We start from the raw sequence: 13,805 nt of genomic DNA on the forward strand, positions 1-13,805 counted from the left end.
AAATAAGATATCCTTCGTTGTCGTTCAAGTTTGGCGAATATTAAAAGCTATTATGTTGAAAATAGAAAAGCGACAACAGCCACACAACTGACGGGCCTGGAACTGCTGCATAAATACAGTATGTTCATTTTATTTATATTTTAATACAGTTTTTATCATATTGAGTGGCTAGATTTGGTATGAGGAATGATGACCGCAGTGAATAAATAACTTTATAGACCGCATTGTATCGTAAAACTGTAACTTGAAGTTCTACAAACGGGAACTACAACCGAACTACAACTCCCATGAGTCTCTAGAACTGACGTAACGTCGCTCTCCGCCAGTCTCTGCTGCCTAGCAACAAACATTAGCGAGCTAGCAATGCGACCTAGCCACTCTCATGCGCTACGTCGCTAGCTTGGATCCTTGAAGATCGGGGTGGGGGCGATGCATTTCGAGCTGGAAAATGGCACAGATATTAATCACATATCGACGCTGATCTGGTTTTACTTGTTGTTATGAGGCTTATCTTAATGTGTGTGAGTAGTTTTTTTTGCAAGACGAGAGTATCAGGAGGAGCGTTTTCTCTCCTGAGAAAAGCTAACCTGGGCAAGTCAGTGTCAAGAGTCACTTTCTTCATCTAATGGTGTGTGACACCGAGTGACTTTCAACCTGATTGTAAAGGTAAGTAATATGTCTTCTTCTTTGGTTTGATTGTCTGCTTGTCACCCACGCTGGCCAGCAGAACTGCACGTAGACGTGAGCAGCTGCTGGCCACTTTGGAGCCTCTTGAAGAAAAGACGATGAAGAAGCTACAGGCGTCAGTAAAAGGAGCGGACATAAATCATGTCACTTTGTCCGTGGAATCCCCTCACTTTCGATTTTAACAGCGCTGAGTGGGAGCCTGCGTGAAATAACAGCACTGTAATTGCGTTCAGAGGTGTGGTTGTGGTGGTGCTCAGCTGTGGAGAGACAGTAAGTAGGTACAGTATAATTGTATGGGACTAAAATCATTATATTATGGGAATAAAATTCACAAGGAGAAAGTTGGGAAATTACAAAAAACAGCTGTGATTTTACCAGTATCGAGTGAAAATATTCAAACAAGAAAAAATAGCAAATTTTCCAAGAATAAACTCCTAATATCAAGAAAAATAACTTTCCATTAGTGGCTTAAGACTTAAAATATATACAATGTGTTTTTGAAGTAATATGAGAAACAAAATAAAGTTTCATTTTTTTTCAAATTTGTTCGCGGAAAAAGTTATTAAAATGTAATACAAATTTGAGAATCAAAAACATTTACAAGAAGAAATTTGAGGTCTTCTGTGTGGGAAATCACAGCAAAAATGAGAAAAAAGAAAATGTACTAAGTTCATACTAATAGTACACTTTTTTTTTCTTCAAATCTATCTACAGTATAACATCTGAGCATATCTACATGTGTTGCTTTCCAAAATATTTCATTTTTCTGCTTTTAGTTTCACTTGTGAACGTCATCCTCCCGAATGATTCTCAATGACTAATACGTTTCTGGTGGCGTACACATTGTGAGTGGATTCCTGGCAGCCTGTTGGTCGCCACGATGACACTGCCAGTGTCCATCAGGAACAGATTTCCTTCAGTATGTTGTTTAGCGTTACACCCAGCAGCCGCAAACATGCCACGGTCCGACTTATCATGTGGCGTCTGCAGCCTCTTGATGGGAGAATAAACATATCGGACAGCCTCTCCAAACAAACTCGCTGTAAAATAAATGTATTCATGTTCCAAGCTTTTACACACATCACTGCCTTACTTATATACGTATATGACTTTCATTCATTCATTCATTTTCTGCCACGGGTATGCTGGAGCCTATCCCAGCTGTCTTTGAGCGAGAGGCGGGGTACTCCCTGGACAGGTCGCAAGCCAATCACAGGGCACATACTATAAACAAATGACCATTCACACCACACTATTTATTTTTTATTTTTTGCATGTTTCCAGGTCACTTAAATTGCAATAAAATAATTCTTCGCCGTGTGACAGTAGTTTAAAGACACTGTGGTGTGACCATCGCTGTTGATCATCCTGCTGCACAAACTGTAATGGGTAATACAATTGTCAATGTCACTATAGAGGTGTTATGTCATGTTTAGAAGCAATAATAATGTTAAAAAAAATCATATTCAACAGGTTGTAAAAAGTTTTTGATGCTCTAACTACAAAATTATTAATTTTATAAATAGTAGGGGTGTCAAGATCTTGCAAGATAAAAACTTGATGAGATTTCGAAAAGCTCTCGGATTATATTGGATTATAAACTACAGGATCGCTACTATGAATGATAATGCAGTCATATGGAAGTGGCTGTTTGCAAGGCATTATCGGACCATTGAGGGCTTGACGCACACTGTTGACCAGGGGTCTTCAATTGAAGGGGAACTGCACTTTTTGGGGGTATTTTGCACATCATTCACAATCCTTATGTGAAACGTGAACAAAGTTCCGCTTAGATGGTGGAGCCACTCAAGTAAAAAGTTTGGCTTCTTAAAACACAATGCTTTCAAAAGAGCAATACATTTGCATCACAAAAATGCCCCCTTGAAAAAAATCTGAAAAAAAGGAAGGAAGGAGGAAGTGGGCGAGAGTGGAGGAGTGAAGCGTGCAGAAGGTTAAACATTGCAGACATTTGAATGCATGCACACACACTTAGTTCCGAATGTGAACATTGTAAATAGCTCATGGTGTTATATTTGTAAATAAATGTTTACATTGATGTTAAAAAGCACTTTTTGTGTTTGTCTAAAGTCATCTGTACTGAAAGGGTTGTTTTTTGAAAAATGGCTGGGATGAAATGAGTTAAAATCAGTTTCTTTTTATTTTATTCTTACAGTGTATTTATGTGCCTGCATCCCATTGGTGAGTAAGAGCTCCGCCCACAAGAAAGTGAGACCAGCGACAGGTCCGTTGCCGCCATGCTGGAGGAGGACATGGAAGTGGCCATCAAGGTGGTCGTGGTGGGCAACGGCGCTGTGGGAAAGTCCAGCATGATCCAGCGTTACTGTAAAGGAGTCTTCACCAAGGACTACAAGAAGACCATCGGAGTGGACTTTCTGGAAAGACAGATCATGTAAGCCACGATAGACCCTGATGCAGTCGGTGACAATTTGTGGGATTGTGTTGTCATGGTGACTGGAGAGCAGTTATTATTATCTCTTCTCATTCGCTGCACCGTTGGTTTTAGCGTGAACGATGAAGATGTCCGCCTTATGCTGTGGGACACCGCTGGTCAGGAGGAGTTCGATGCAATCACCAAGGCGTACTACCGCGGTAAGACACGTGTTGCTGTCAGTCAAGTGGCGTTTTATACAATACAGTACACATTTCATGGCACGTCTGCAGTCCACCGTTCAATATTTAGTAAGTATGTCCCAGGGGTCAGGAGATCGGGAAGACCTGGGTTCGATTCTTGCTTGGCATCTCTGTGTGGAGTTTGCATGTTCTCCCTGTGCATGCGTGGGTTTTCTCCGGGTACTCCGGCTTCCTCCCACATTCCAAAAACATGCTAGGTTAATTGGTGACTCCAAATTGTCCATAGGTATGAATGTGAGTGTGAATGGTTGTTTGTCTATATGTGCCTTCTGATTGGCTGGCCACCAGTCCAGCTGGGATAGGCTCCAGCGTACCTGCGACCCCAGTGAGGATAAGCGGCATAGAAAAAAAATGCTCTACTTGTTACTGACGTCTTTTAATAGTGAGCCTCAACAAAGTTATCTGTTATCTGTGATGAAGTGGATCTGATTACTTTGTGCTGGTGTACCTAATGAAGTGTCCCTCGGGTGTTACATTTAACCTGCAAAGCAAATCTCCTGTGTCCTTGTTCCGACAACGTGCAGGTGTGAAGAATAAATGATGCATGGCGCCTGCCGTGTGTGTTTAACTTTGCAGGCGCCCAAGCGTGTGTGCTGGTCTTCTCCACTACAGACAGGGATTCTTTCCTGGCGATAGACAACTGGAAGGAGAAGATAGAAGCAGAGGTGGGAGATATTCCGACAGTCCTGGTGCAGAATAAAATTGACCTCCTGGAAGAAACGCTTATAAAAAAGTAGGTTATGTAACAGTCTAGTTACATATTGAAATGTATAGTAAGTCATTTTTTAATTCCCTTTACAGCGAGGAGGCAGAGGGTTTGGCAAAGAGGCTTAAGTTGAGATTTTACAGAGCTTCAGTAAAAGAAGACCTAAATGTCACAGAGGGTAAGTTATTGAAAACTGTACAAAACCTTCCAAACATGGAGTTGGTAAATAATACTCGCATACAGCGATACACTTGCACAATTGGAGCCACTGCAAGAGCTGTATTAAATATTCTGCCTAAAGACACATGATGTTACAGCTGTATAGCATGTACAGCGGAGCCTCGGTTAGTGTGTTTTCCAGTTAAAGTTGTTTATATTTTTAACCATATTTTTATACGTTTTTTACATATTTTAACATCAGTATTTCACATTTCATACTTTGAAAAATATATTATTTTAGTTATATATAGTTTTATATATATATATATATATATATATATATATATATATATATATATATATATATATATATATATATATATATATATAGCCTTGTTTACAATATTTTTAAACATTAATATAAACAGCCAAAATGAAATAACTAATATAATCTAATAATATTATATATATATGTGTGTGTATGTGTATGTATGTATGTATGTATGTATGTATGTGTCTATATATATATATTTTTTTTGTATGTATGTGTATATATATAGAATAATTTTTTAGTTTGTACAATATTTTTAAACATTAATATAAACAGCCAAAATGAAATAACTAATATAATATAATATTATATATATATATATTATTATTATATTATGTTAGTTATTTATATAATATATATAATATTACTATTATATTAGTTATTTATATATATATTATTATATTAGCTATCTCATTTTGGCTGTTTATATAAATGTTTAAAAATATTGTAAACAAGGCTTTAATTTGGAATGTTATTTGTTGCTATTTTTGTTTGCAGTGTTTAAGTATTTAGCTGAGAAGTATCTTCAACAACTCAAACTGCAAACAGCAGAGGAGACGGAGGCGGTACACACCACCAGCAATAAAATAGGTAAGAACATCATACGTACATCATATGTACATCATATGTACATTTCCTTTCCCGGCCTAACGTCAGTCATGTACTGTTGTACTGTTCCCATGTAGGTGTTTTTAATACCACAAGTAGTAATGTCTGCAACCAGAGCTCAAGCAACGGCAGAGAAGTCATCACACTGCGACCTAACAAACAAAGGACCAAGAAGAGTAAAAATCCATTTGGGAATTGCAGCCTCCTCTAAAAGACGACATGAGCTCATTTTTGTGCTGACCATGGACAGGTAGCAGGTAGAAACCAAAGTTAGAAACAGAGACTGGGAATCATCTCACTAATGCTACTTTAATAACAATCTTCATACTTATTTTGCATGATTCAATAACTACAGTAGATCCCCCGCCAACTGGGAATCGGCATTTATAGCCCTGCAAATTTGCTGATTTTTTTGTGTGTTTTTCATATTTTTTTCCTCCATGGAATGTTTTTTTCCAGATAAATCATTTCTCATTCGGTAACAATTTCTAAATATGTGATAATACAGGTAAAATGTACAGCATACATATCCCAGTCTTTATACTTCATTGCTATGTTGTTTCACACTTTGTTCGGCTCATTCACTCGTGGTGAGAACCATTTAAACTGGATTATGCATTTAGACCAGGGGTGGGCAAACTTTTTGACTCGCGGGCCGCATTGATATAACAAAATTTCCGGGGGGGGCAGACTATATATTTTACACGTACCAGTCCACCTGGTATTATTGTATCTGTAAAATTGTCATGCAATCTGCTATTATTATTTATTATTTTATATTTATATTTAAATATTTTAAAAATAATAAAATATTATAATAATTAAAATAAAATTAAAATAATAATTATTATATTATTATTATTATGTAAAATATGCAAATATAACAATGTTATTATATATAATTAATATAATAATTAGCATTAATATAATAAATATAATAATCATAATAGTTATAATAATATAATAATAATTATTTTAATTTTTATTATTATTATGTGCTTGTGTCTCTTTTTTCAGGAGCACTTTGTAAACAACAGACCATGTCAAACAACGAAATTGATACAACCATCAAAAGGTTGGCTCAGGCCATGATGCCAGGTTGTATGTTGAGTTTAAATTAAATACTTTGGAAAGATTGGGCGGGCCGTATTCAAACACTTGGCGGGCCGGATGTGGCCCCCGGGCCGTAGTTTGCCCACCCCTGATTTAGATTGTTAGCTTCCCTCAATAGTGAACAAGAGAGCGTTCTGGAGCTGAATCTAATCGAGTAATTACTTTTATTGCAAGTGTTGATCTGAAATCAGAGGACAATGTCAATATCCAGCGGGCAGGAGGTTTCGGAGGGGTGATTTGTGTGTGACATTTTTTTTAAAAGGCATATCAATTACTCCATTATATGTGTTGAACAGCACAGCTGTGGAAATTGGGGATCTACTGTATTTTTATTGTCATCTGGTGTTTAACTTTTAACAGCATATAATCCCATTTAACAACATAAGCCCATTTTGACCTTCTCGTGTTCCCCTCCCCTCTCGTTGTTTGATTGGTCATTGTTTTGCTGCATCTTTGGATGTACTACCCGAGACATGCTGAGTATTTTAATACACGCACCAGTACGCGTACGGTTTCCCTCCTGAATTCAGCGTCAGTCGTACGGTTAGATGTATTTTTATACAACTCATACAAGTGTTGAGTGATGCTATATTGAAGTGTTAACAGCTTCATGGTGCCAATGACTTTATGTTTGGATTTGAATGTAACTTTTAAATAATCAATTGCGCTAACCAAAAATATGTGCTTCACGCTGTCGATTTATTAAGCACATTTGAAGGGGGAGTTCCATCCCAATGTACGTGCAAAAATGGGCAAAATGGCAACAGACACGCATGTGGCCCACGCAGATTATCAAACCATCAAACCGGCTGTACATACGTATGGCGTATCTGATGTGAATGCGTCTTCGGCTTCCCCCGGCTAACACTCTGCTTCTGCTAGCAACCATAGACGTAGGAGCTGCAGGCATTTTGCAATCGAAGTGAGTGGGCTGCACGAGCCTCGTATAATGCCCACGCACGAACGTCCCCGGTGAGTGAAACATACGAGCGCCTTACATGAAGCGCACGAGTCACACGATGCATTCATCACCTTACGTCCTCGACGTGTTGTCCACGTCCAACAAATTGTGGCGCCTGTGCGTGTGGTAACATGTACGTCGGGATGTAAACGCCACCCCATTTAACGTTCATTAACAGGAGGCTGACATACTTGCATGACATTGCTGTTTTTTTAATTTGAGTAACAATGGAACCTCCAAAGTGCATCCATCTATAAAACTATTTGCACAGTAATACTGACACCTAGTGGTGTTTTATAGGTACTGCTGGAATGAATACACGTCTTGTCAAATTGATTTGTGTAAGTAGTGAATCTTTATTAACCGTGTACAGACACATCCTGTGATAAATGGGAGTAAGTTTTCTGTTCTATGATTATCATCACACTTTTCCCCTTTGCCATCACCGGCATCACAACTAATGGACAAACATGCATGTGCAGTTCATCCTGAATTTGGGAAAATGAGATCACTTGCGGGACCTTGGTTCGAGGTATACTACTGTACTTTATGGGTGTTTGACTTTGGAGGTTCTAATGTTTGGTACAACTTTAATTGGTAATGGTTTAATTTCATTTGAATATGCATCAGATTCCAATTGAGTGCATCCCATAATCAGTTCCCAGTTCCACATGTCCAAAAGGAGTAGGAAGAAGCAAAGCTTATTAAATCCTACCCCTCCATCTGGTACTTTTACAATCACTAACTGTTACATTTGTTCACTTCCTGCTTTCCATAATACAGTTTAAGGTTTTTTTTTTGTTTTTTTTTTTAATAATGCACCTCGTACCGAAGTACTCGGTGATATGAGCATCCAATGCCATAATGGGTACCATAGTGCGTGTCAATATAGTGATATATATAGCACATCATGACTGGTTCAAGACTCTTCATCCTTGTATTTAGCAAACATCAACTGCTTGTATTGTTTCTTGAATTGGCTCATCGTTGTGCATTGTTTGATTTCCTTACTCAATCTTAATTAATCCTTTACCAAGCACACTTTAGACCAGGGGTGGGCAAACTTTTTGACTCGCGGGCCGCATTGATATAACAAAATTTCCGGGGGGGGGGGGGGCAGACTATATATTTTACACGTAACAGTCCACCTGGTATTATTGTATCTGTAAAATTGTCATGCAATCTGCTATTATTATTTATTATTTTATATTTATATTTAAATATTTTAAAAATAATAAAATATTATAATAACTAAAATTAAAATAATTATTATTATAATATTATTATGTAAAATATGCAAATATAACAATATTATATATAATTAATATAATAATTAGCATTAATATAATAAATATAATAATCATAATAGTTATAATAATAATAAAATAATTATTATTTTAATTTTTATTATTATTATGTGCTTGTGTCCCTTTTTTCAGGAGCACTTTGTAAACAACAGACCATGTCAAACAACGAAATTGATACAACCATCAAAAGGTTGGCTCAGGCCATGATGCCAGGTTGTATGTTGAGTTTAAATGAAATACTTTGGAAAGATTGGGCGGGCCGTATTCAAACACTTGGCGGGCCGGATGTGGCCCCCGGGCCGTAGTTTGCCCACCCCTGCTTTAGACCTTTCCATACGTTATATAAAGCACAACACTTCTTTATTGTTTGGCTGTTGAGGTTTTGCTCTATTATAAGGTCTTTAGTTATGCTAGTTGCAAAGAGGTCGGGGGTTAATTGGAGAGAGGCTGTTATTTCTGAAATTTGAAAACACATCGATAACTTAAGTGACTTTAATAATAACTGGGCTCTCTTTCACTGAAATGTTGTAATCGTCGTTAGGAGCAAACCGCTCAGCCGGCGTTACTAGCGATACGATGCGTTCAAGGCAAAGTGTAACATGCGTGAGTAGCTTGCCGACAAAATGGCATGCCATTCCTACACAAAACACACTTTTATAGCTGCATAAATATAGATTTACATACATAAGTCAATTCTCAATGCATATAAATACCTTCACTGAATTCATATAACTGTTCCCAGAGACACAATGAGATCAACACCACACCACCTTCCTGTTTTGCCGTGAGTTATTTCTTGAATTCAATAGTGTTTCTCACATTCTTTATCAAAATGCTGGCATTTGTGATTTTCTTTGGCGTCATTTTGGGTTATTGAGGTGAGATATAGACTATTGAATTCAGGAAATAACTCATGGCTGAACAGGGAAGTGTTGCTCTTGCAACATCATGTCTTAAATGTTCATTTACACTTTCGTTCGCCATTAATAAGCATTTGGAATTATTTTCAGTATGTAAGATTGTAAGCTCCGATCATTGATTGATCACTAAAGGGGACCTAATATGCTTTTCTGCTTTGCTGACCTATAAATGTCGTTCGAATGTTGTATTCTCTTGTTAAACCACGCCAACGTTTCAGATCAGGAGGTTTGTGAGCACTGAAAGAAGTTTGGGATGGCTTGAAACGCTTGGTTTTACACTTTTTTCTAACACTGAGTTCTACTAATGTCAATGTAACCCAGACTTCCTTATATGGACACACTGTACGCCAGCAGCCCCGCCCCCTGCTCTGCTTTACACTTTTGTCAAATTTATCACCATGTTAGCACGGAGCAATGGCTTCCTGGAAATGTTTGTTGGGGTGAGAGGGAAAGCTAACTTTCCTAAAGAGGTAAGCATCAGGCATGAGTGGTTGGAGTTTACCATTCCTGGCCATGTTGAAGAGTCAGAAGCTGTAAGTAGCAATTTATCCGTGTCCTGTGTTTATTTTCTGTAAGTAATCGGACAAAGTCTGGAAGTCATCAGGAGCGCTTGGAAGTGTGACTATACCCGTGGGGGGTGGGGGGGGGGGGGGCAGGAGTGGAGTAAATTCAACAGATCGTTTGGGTGGGAAGCAGGAGATCCATGGAAACACTGCAGAGAGGTGCTGAATCTGTAAGATCTGGAAAGCTTTGTGTGCGGGTTATTGTGTGTAGCTCCTCTGTAGGAGTCCACAACTCAATACAAAGGAGCAAAAAATGAGCATAACAGGTCCCCTTTCAGCATTGGGTGATTGTGTAGAATTGATCGGGTGCCACTTGGTTGCATCCAGCAGAGGTGTTGCCGAGTTAGTCCAAACTCGTTTCAGTTTTCAGGCTTCCCAGTAAGAACGATACTTGGATCCAGTAGCTTCTCTATAGAATATAAAAGGGGTTAGGGTTTGGGTTTGGGTTTGGGTTAGGGTTAGGGTTAGGGTTAGGGTTAGGGTTTGGGTTAGGTGGGTTAGGGTTAGGGTTAGGGTTAGGGTTAGGTGGGTTAGGGTTAGGGTTAGGGTTAGGGTTTGGGTTAGGGTTAGGTGGGTTAGGGTTAGGGTTAGGGTTAGGTGGGTTAGGGTTAGGGTTAGGGTTAGGGTTAGGTGGGTTAGGGTTAGGATTAGGGTTAGGGTTTGGGTTAGGTGGGTTAGGGTTAGGGTTTGGGTTAGGTGGGTTAGGGTTAGGGTTAGGTGGGTTAGGGTTAGGGTTAGGGTTAGGTGGGTTAGGGTTAGGGTTAGGGTTTGGGTTAGGGTTAGGTGGGTTAGGGTTAGGTGGGTTAGGGTTAGGTGGGTTAGGGTTAGGGTTAGGGTTAGGGTTTAGGTGGGTTTACCAAGCACAGTAACACAGCTGTTGCAGAAATATCAAATCATCATTAAAACTACTTTTTTACATTTATTTATTTTTGCTCACATGGAACTGATTGTCACTAGTATGCTTGCGTCTAACATTCAAACATTTAATGATGTAACACTATCAACGATACTATTGAAAGAGATCAAAAAAACAAGTGGTGTAATTGTAATGCATGCAAAAACCTTTTGTGAAAAGTCAGTGAACGTCTCATTCCTTCACGGTTGCAACGCCACAATGCCTTAATCGTGTTTACATCGTCTTATATTTTCAACCCTTCACATTTGTACAGAATCTGTTCTTTATTTTGTTCTTTTGCTTTTTCATGGGATGGATTTCACGCACTTTATCGATAAAATAGCATATCAGAGAATATTAATAATAACCCGGAGATAAATCATAGTGATATGTGCTGCCACTCAGGTGTTGAATGAATCTGTGTGTACTTTCTTGCGTTTATTTAGAAACAAAAAAAAAAAAGTTTGACGTAAGTCTTTTGATGTAAATGACTAATCATTGTTGCATTTTGAGTTTGAATCCAATGTAAGCTAACATGTGCCACTCAGCTATGCTCCAGCTGTCATGGTCAACATGGTGAAGGTGGGAAATCTGGAATAAATATGACATTGTTGTCAGGCTCTTTTATGTCGTGCCAGTCAACACTTCATTAACAAGCTCTGCAAATACGTCGTTATGGAATTACCTTCTTGACTCAATGTTTTTCCCTCAAGCATCAGGCCAAGATCTTCCAAACTATGTCAACAATTAAATAAAAACAAAAGAAAGTGATAATATTGATTAGTGATGGCTTAAATACTCTTTTCTCCCAACGTTACATACATTTTACCTCATTATATTCTGATTTTTTTTTTCCTTTATTTGGGCAAATATATGAATCATTACAGTGCATTTCTTACATCAATCAAAATATAACTTTCCATTATTTACATTTGTATTCAACTATCTGATCACAAGCCCAAAAGGAGTAGGCTGAAGCAAAAGCTTATAAATGCCTACCCCTTTTTGCAAGATATAATCATGTTCATGCCACTGTCTTGTTTCCCCTGTTATTATTATCATTGTAATATTATTATTATTATTATCATTATCATTATTGTTATAATCTTTATCATTATTACCATCATTATAATCATCATTAATATTACCATTTTTATCATTATAGTTAAAAATTTTGTGATTTTTTTTGTAATTATTTAATTTTACAGACTTCATTGCTTCTTGTAGAGTGCTGTATCATTTCATCTGTTATTTTCTGAAATCCGCAGTCTTTGTGTGTCAATTTATTAGCTCACTTTTTTGCGACATTTACTTATTTTCTGGATTGCATGTGTCTAATCTTATGCATTATTCTCATAAAGTTGTTTATTTTGCTGGTAATGTTATGACTTCATTCTTAAATGATTATTATATATGATTATTAATTCAAAACAGGGAAATAAGCTGAAAGGTACAAATAAATACATACATAAATGAGACAAAACACAACACTGACGTCACAGAAAACACCAGACTTGAGAAAGCAGCAATGCCAAAAGATCACATCACCATGACAACAAGGAAAATGGAGGCTACAAATACATACTATAATGTTATGTTATAACCGTGCTCCTCCTAGCACATTAAAATAGTATATACTGTTAGTGTTAGAAAACGACAATGAACAGTGCACTTGACAAGGAAGATGTTAGAACAGGGGTCTCAAACACGCGGCCCGCGGGCCAAACGTGGCCCGCAGGACCCTAGTTTGAGGCCCCCGCCTTGATATGAAAGTTTAATGTTAGTGCGGCCCGCGCAAGTTTGATATGGATGCTGTATGGTATCATGTACCCAGAAAAAATTATTAAGTTTGATTAATGTTCATGTCAAAGGTTAAATAACTGTTAATAGTTATTCTCCCTATCCGTGTGGAAGTGGTACGTTTTTGGCTTTTTAAGTTGAAAGGAAATAACTTGGAGGCTACCGTTTAGGTCGCTAGCTCTCTAGTTTGCGAGTTAGCATGTGTCTCAAGACCCTGCAGTTGCGCAATATGTTGTAAATAAAAAGAGTATAAATGTGACTATAGTCGTGTTTTGTCATGTCTACAGGGCTCTAATAATGCTTTGTTCATTGTCATTCATTCATTCATTTTCTACCGCTTTTTCCTCACGAGGGTCGCGGGGGTGCTGGAGCTTATCCCAGCTGTCTTCGGGCGTGAGGCGGGGTACACCCAGGACTGGTCGCCAGCCAATCACAGGGCACACATAGACAAACAACCATTCACACTCACATTCATACCTATGGACAATTTGGAGTGGCCAATTAACCTAGCATGTTTTTGGAATGTGGGAGGAAACCGGAGTACCCGGAGAAAACCCACGCATGCACGGGGAGAACATGCAAACTCCACACAGAGATGGCCGAGGGTGGGAATTGAACCCTGGTCTACTAGCTGTGAGGTCTGCGCGCTAACCACTCGACCGCCGTGCCGCCCCTTTGTTCATTTTAATCTGAAAAAATAATTTGTCTACCCACCAACTATATGTGGTTTCTTAAGTTTTTATTATTTGCCCTTTTATTATTGTTATATTTTATATATTATATTATATTACAAATTTCCCCACTGAGGGACGAATAAAGGCATATCTTAATATTTATGTATTTATTACTGATTGATCAATTTTCTTTATTCTTGATTTGTTTATTTATTTTTCATCTTATTTTGTGTAGAAAAATAAAAATTAAGATATTTGAGAACAGTGGAATGTTTTATCAGAGCTTTTAAGTTTATTCATTTTTCTGTTTTTAATAAATGCGTTTTTTTTTTTTTTTTTTGAAAACCTGATGCGGCCCAGCCTCCCCCAGACTCTAGCTCCAGTGGCCCCCAGGTAAATTGAGTTTGAGACGTTAGAAGTTCCAAACT

General features: G+C 38.0%; 1 protein-coding gene across 1 annotated transcript; it reads left to right on the top strand.

The window, feature by feature from the left end:
* Positions 1-187: 187 nt before the first annotated feature.
* rab23 (RAB23, member RAS oncogene family) lies at positions 188-8,407 on the top strand. Its single transcript, XM_058059143.1, has 7 exons — positions 188-666; positions 2,861-3,097; positions 3,212-3,297; positions 3,916-4,072; positions 4,141-4,223; positions 5,034-5,126; positions 5,222-8,407. The coding sequence occupies exons 2-7, from the start codon at positions 2,943-2,945 to the stop codon at positions 5,353-5,355; spliced, it is 708 nt and encodes a 235-aa protein (XP_057915126.1). The 5' UTR covers positions 188-666; positions 2,861-2,942; the 3' UTR covers positions 5,356-8,407.
* Positions 8,408-13,805: the final 5,398 nt, after the last annotated feature.

This window comes from Doryrhamphus excisus, chromosome 20, assembly GCF_030265055.1.
Source record: "Doryrhamphus excisus isolate RoL2022-K1 chromosome 20, RoL_Dexc_1.0, whole genome shotgun sequence".
In the NCBI taxonomy this organism is placed as follows: Eukaryota; Metazoa; Chordata; class Actinopteri; order Syngnathiformes; family Syngnathidae; genus Doryrhamphus; species Doryrhamphus excisus.

What these genes read in the sequence shown, in the direction of transcription:
- rab23 (XM_058059143.1), top strand. Translation starts at nt 2,943, where the DNA reads ATGCTGGAGGAGGACATGGAAGTGGCCATCAAGGTGGTCGTGGTGGGC. An exon ending in CACCAAGGCGTACTACCGCG is followed by an intron (nt 3,298 to 3,915) that starts GTAAGACACGTG and finishes TTAACTTTGCAG; the next exon opens with GCGCCCAAGCGTGTGTGCTG. An exon ending in AGACCTAAATGTCACAGAGG is followed by an intron (nt 4,224 to 5,033) that starts GTAAGTTATTGA and finishes TTTTGTTTGCAG; the next exon opens with TGTTTAAGTATTTAGCTGAG.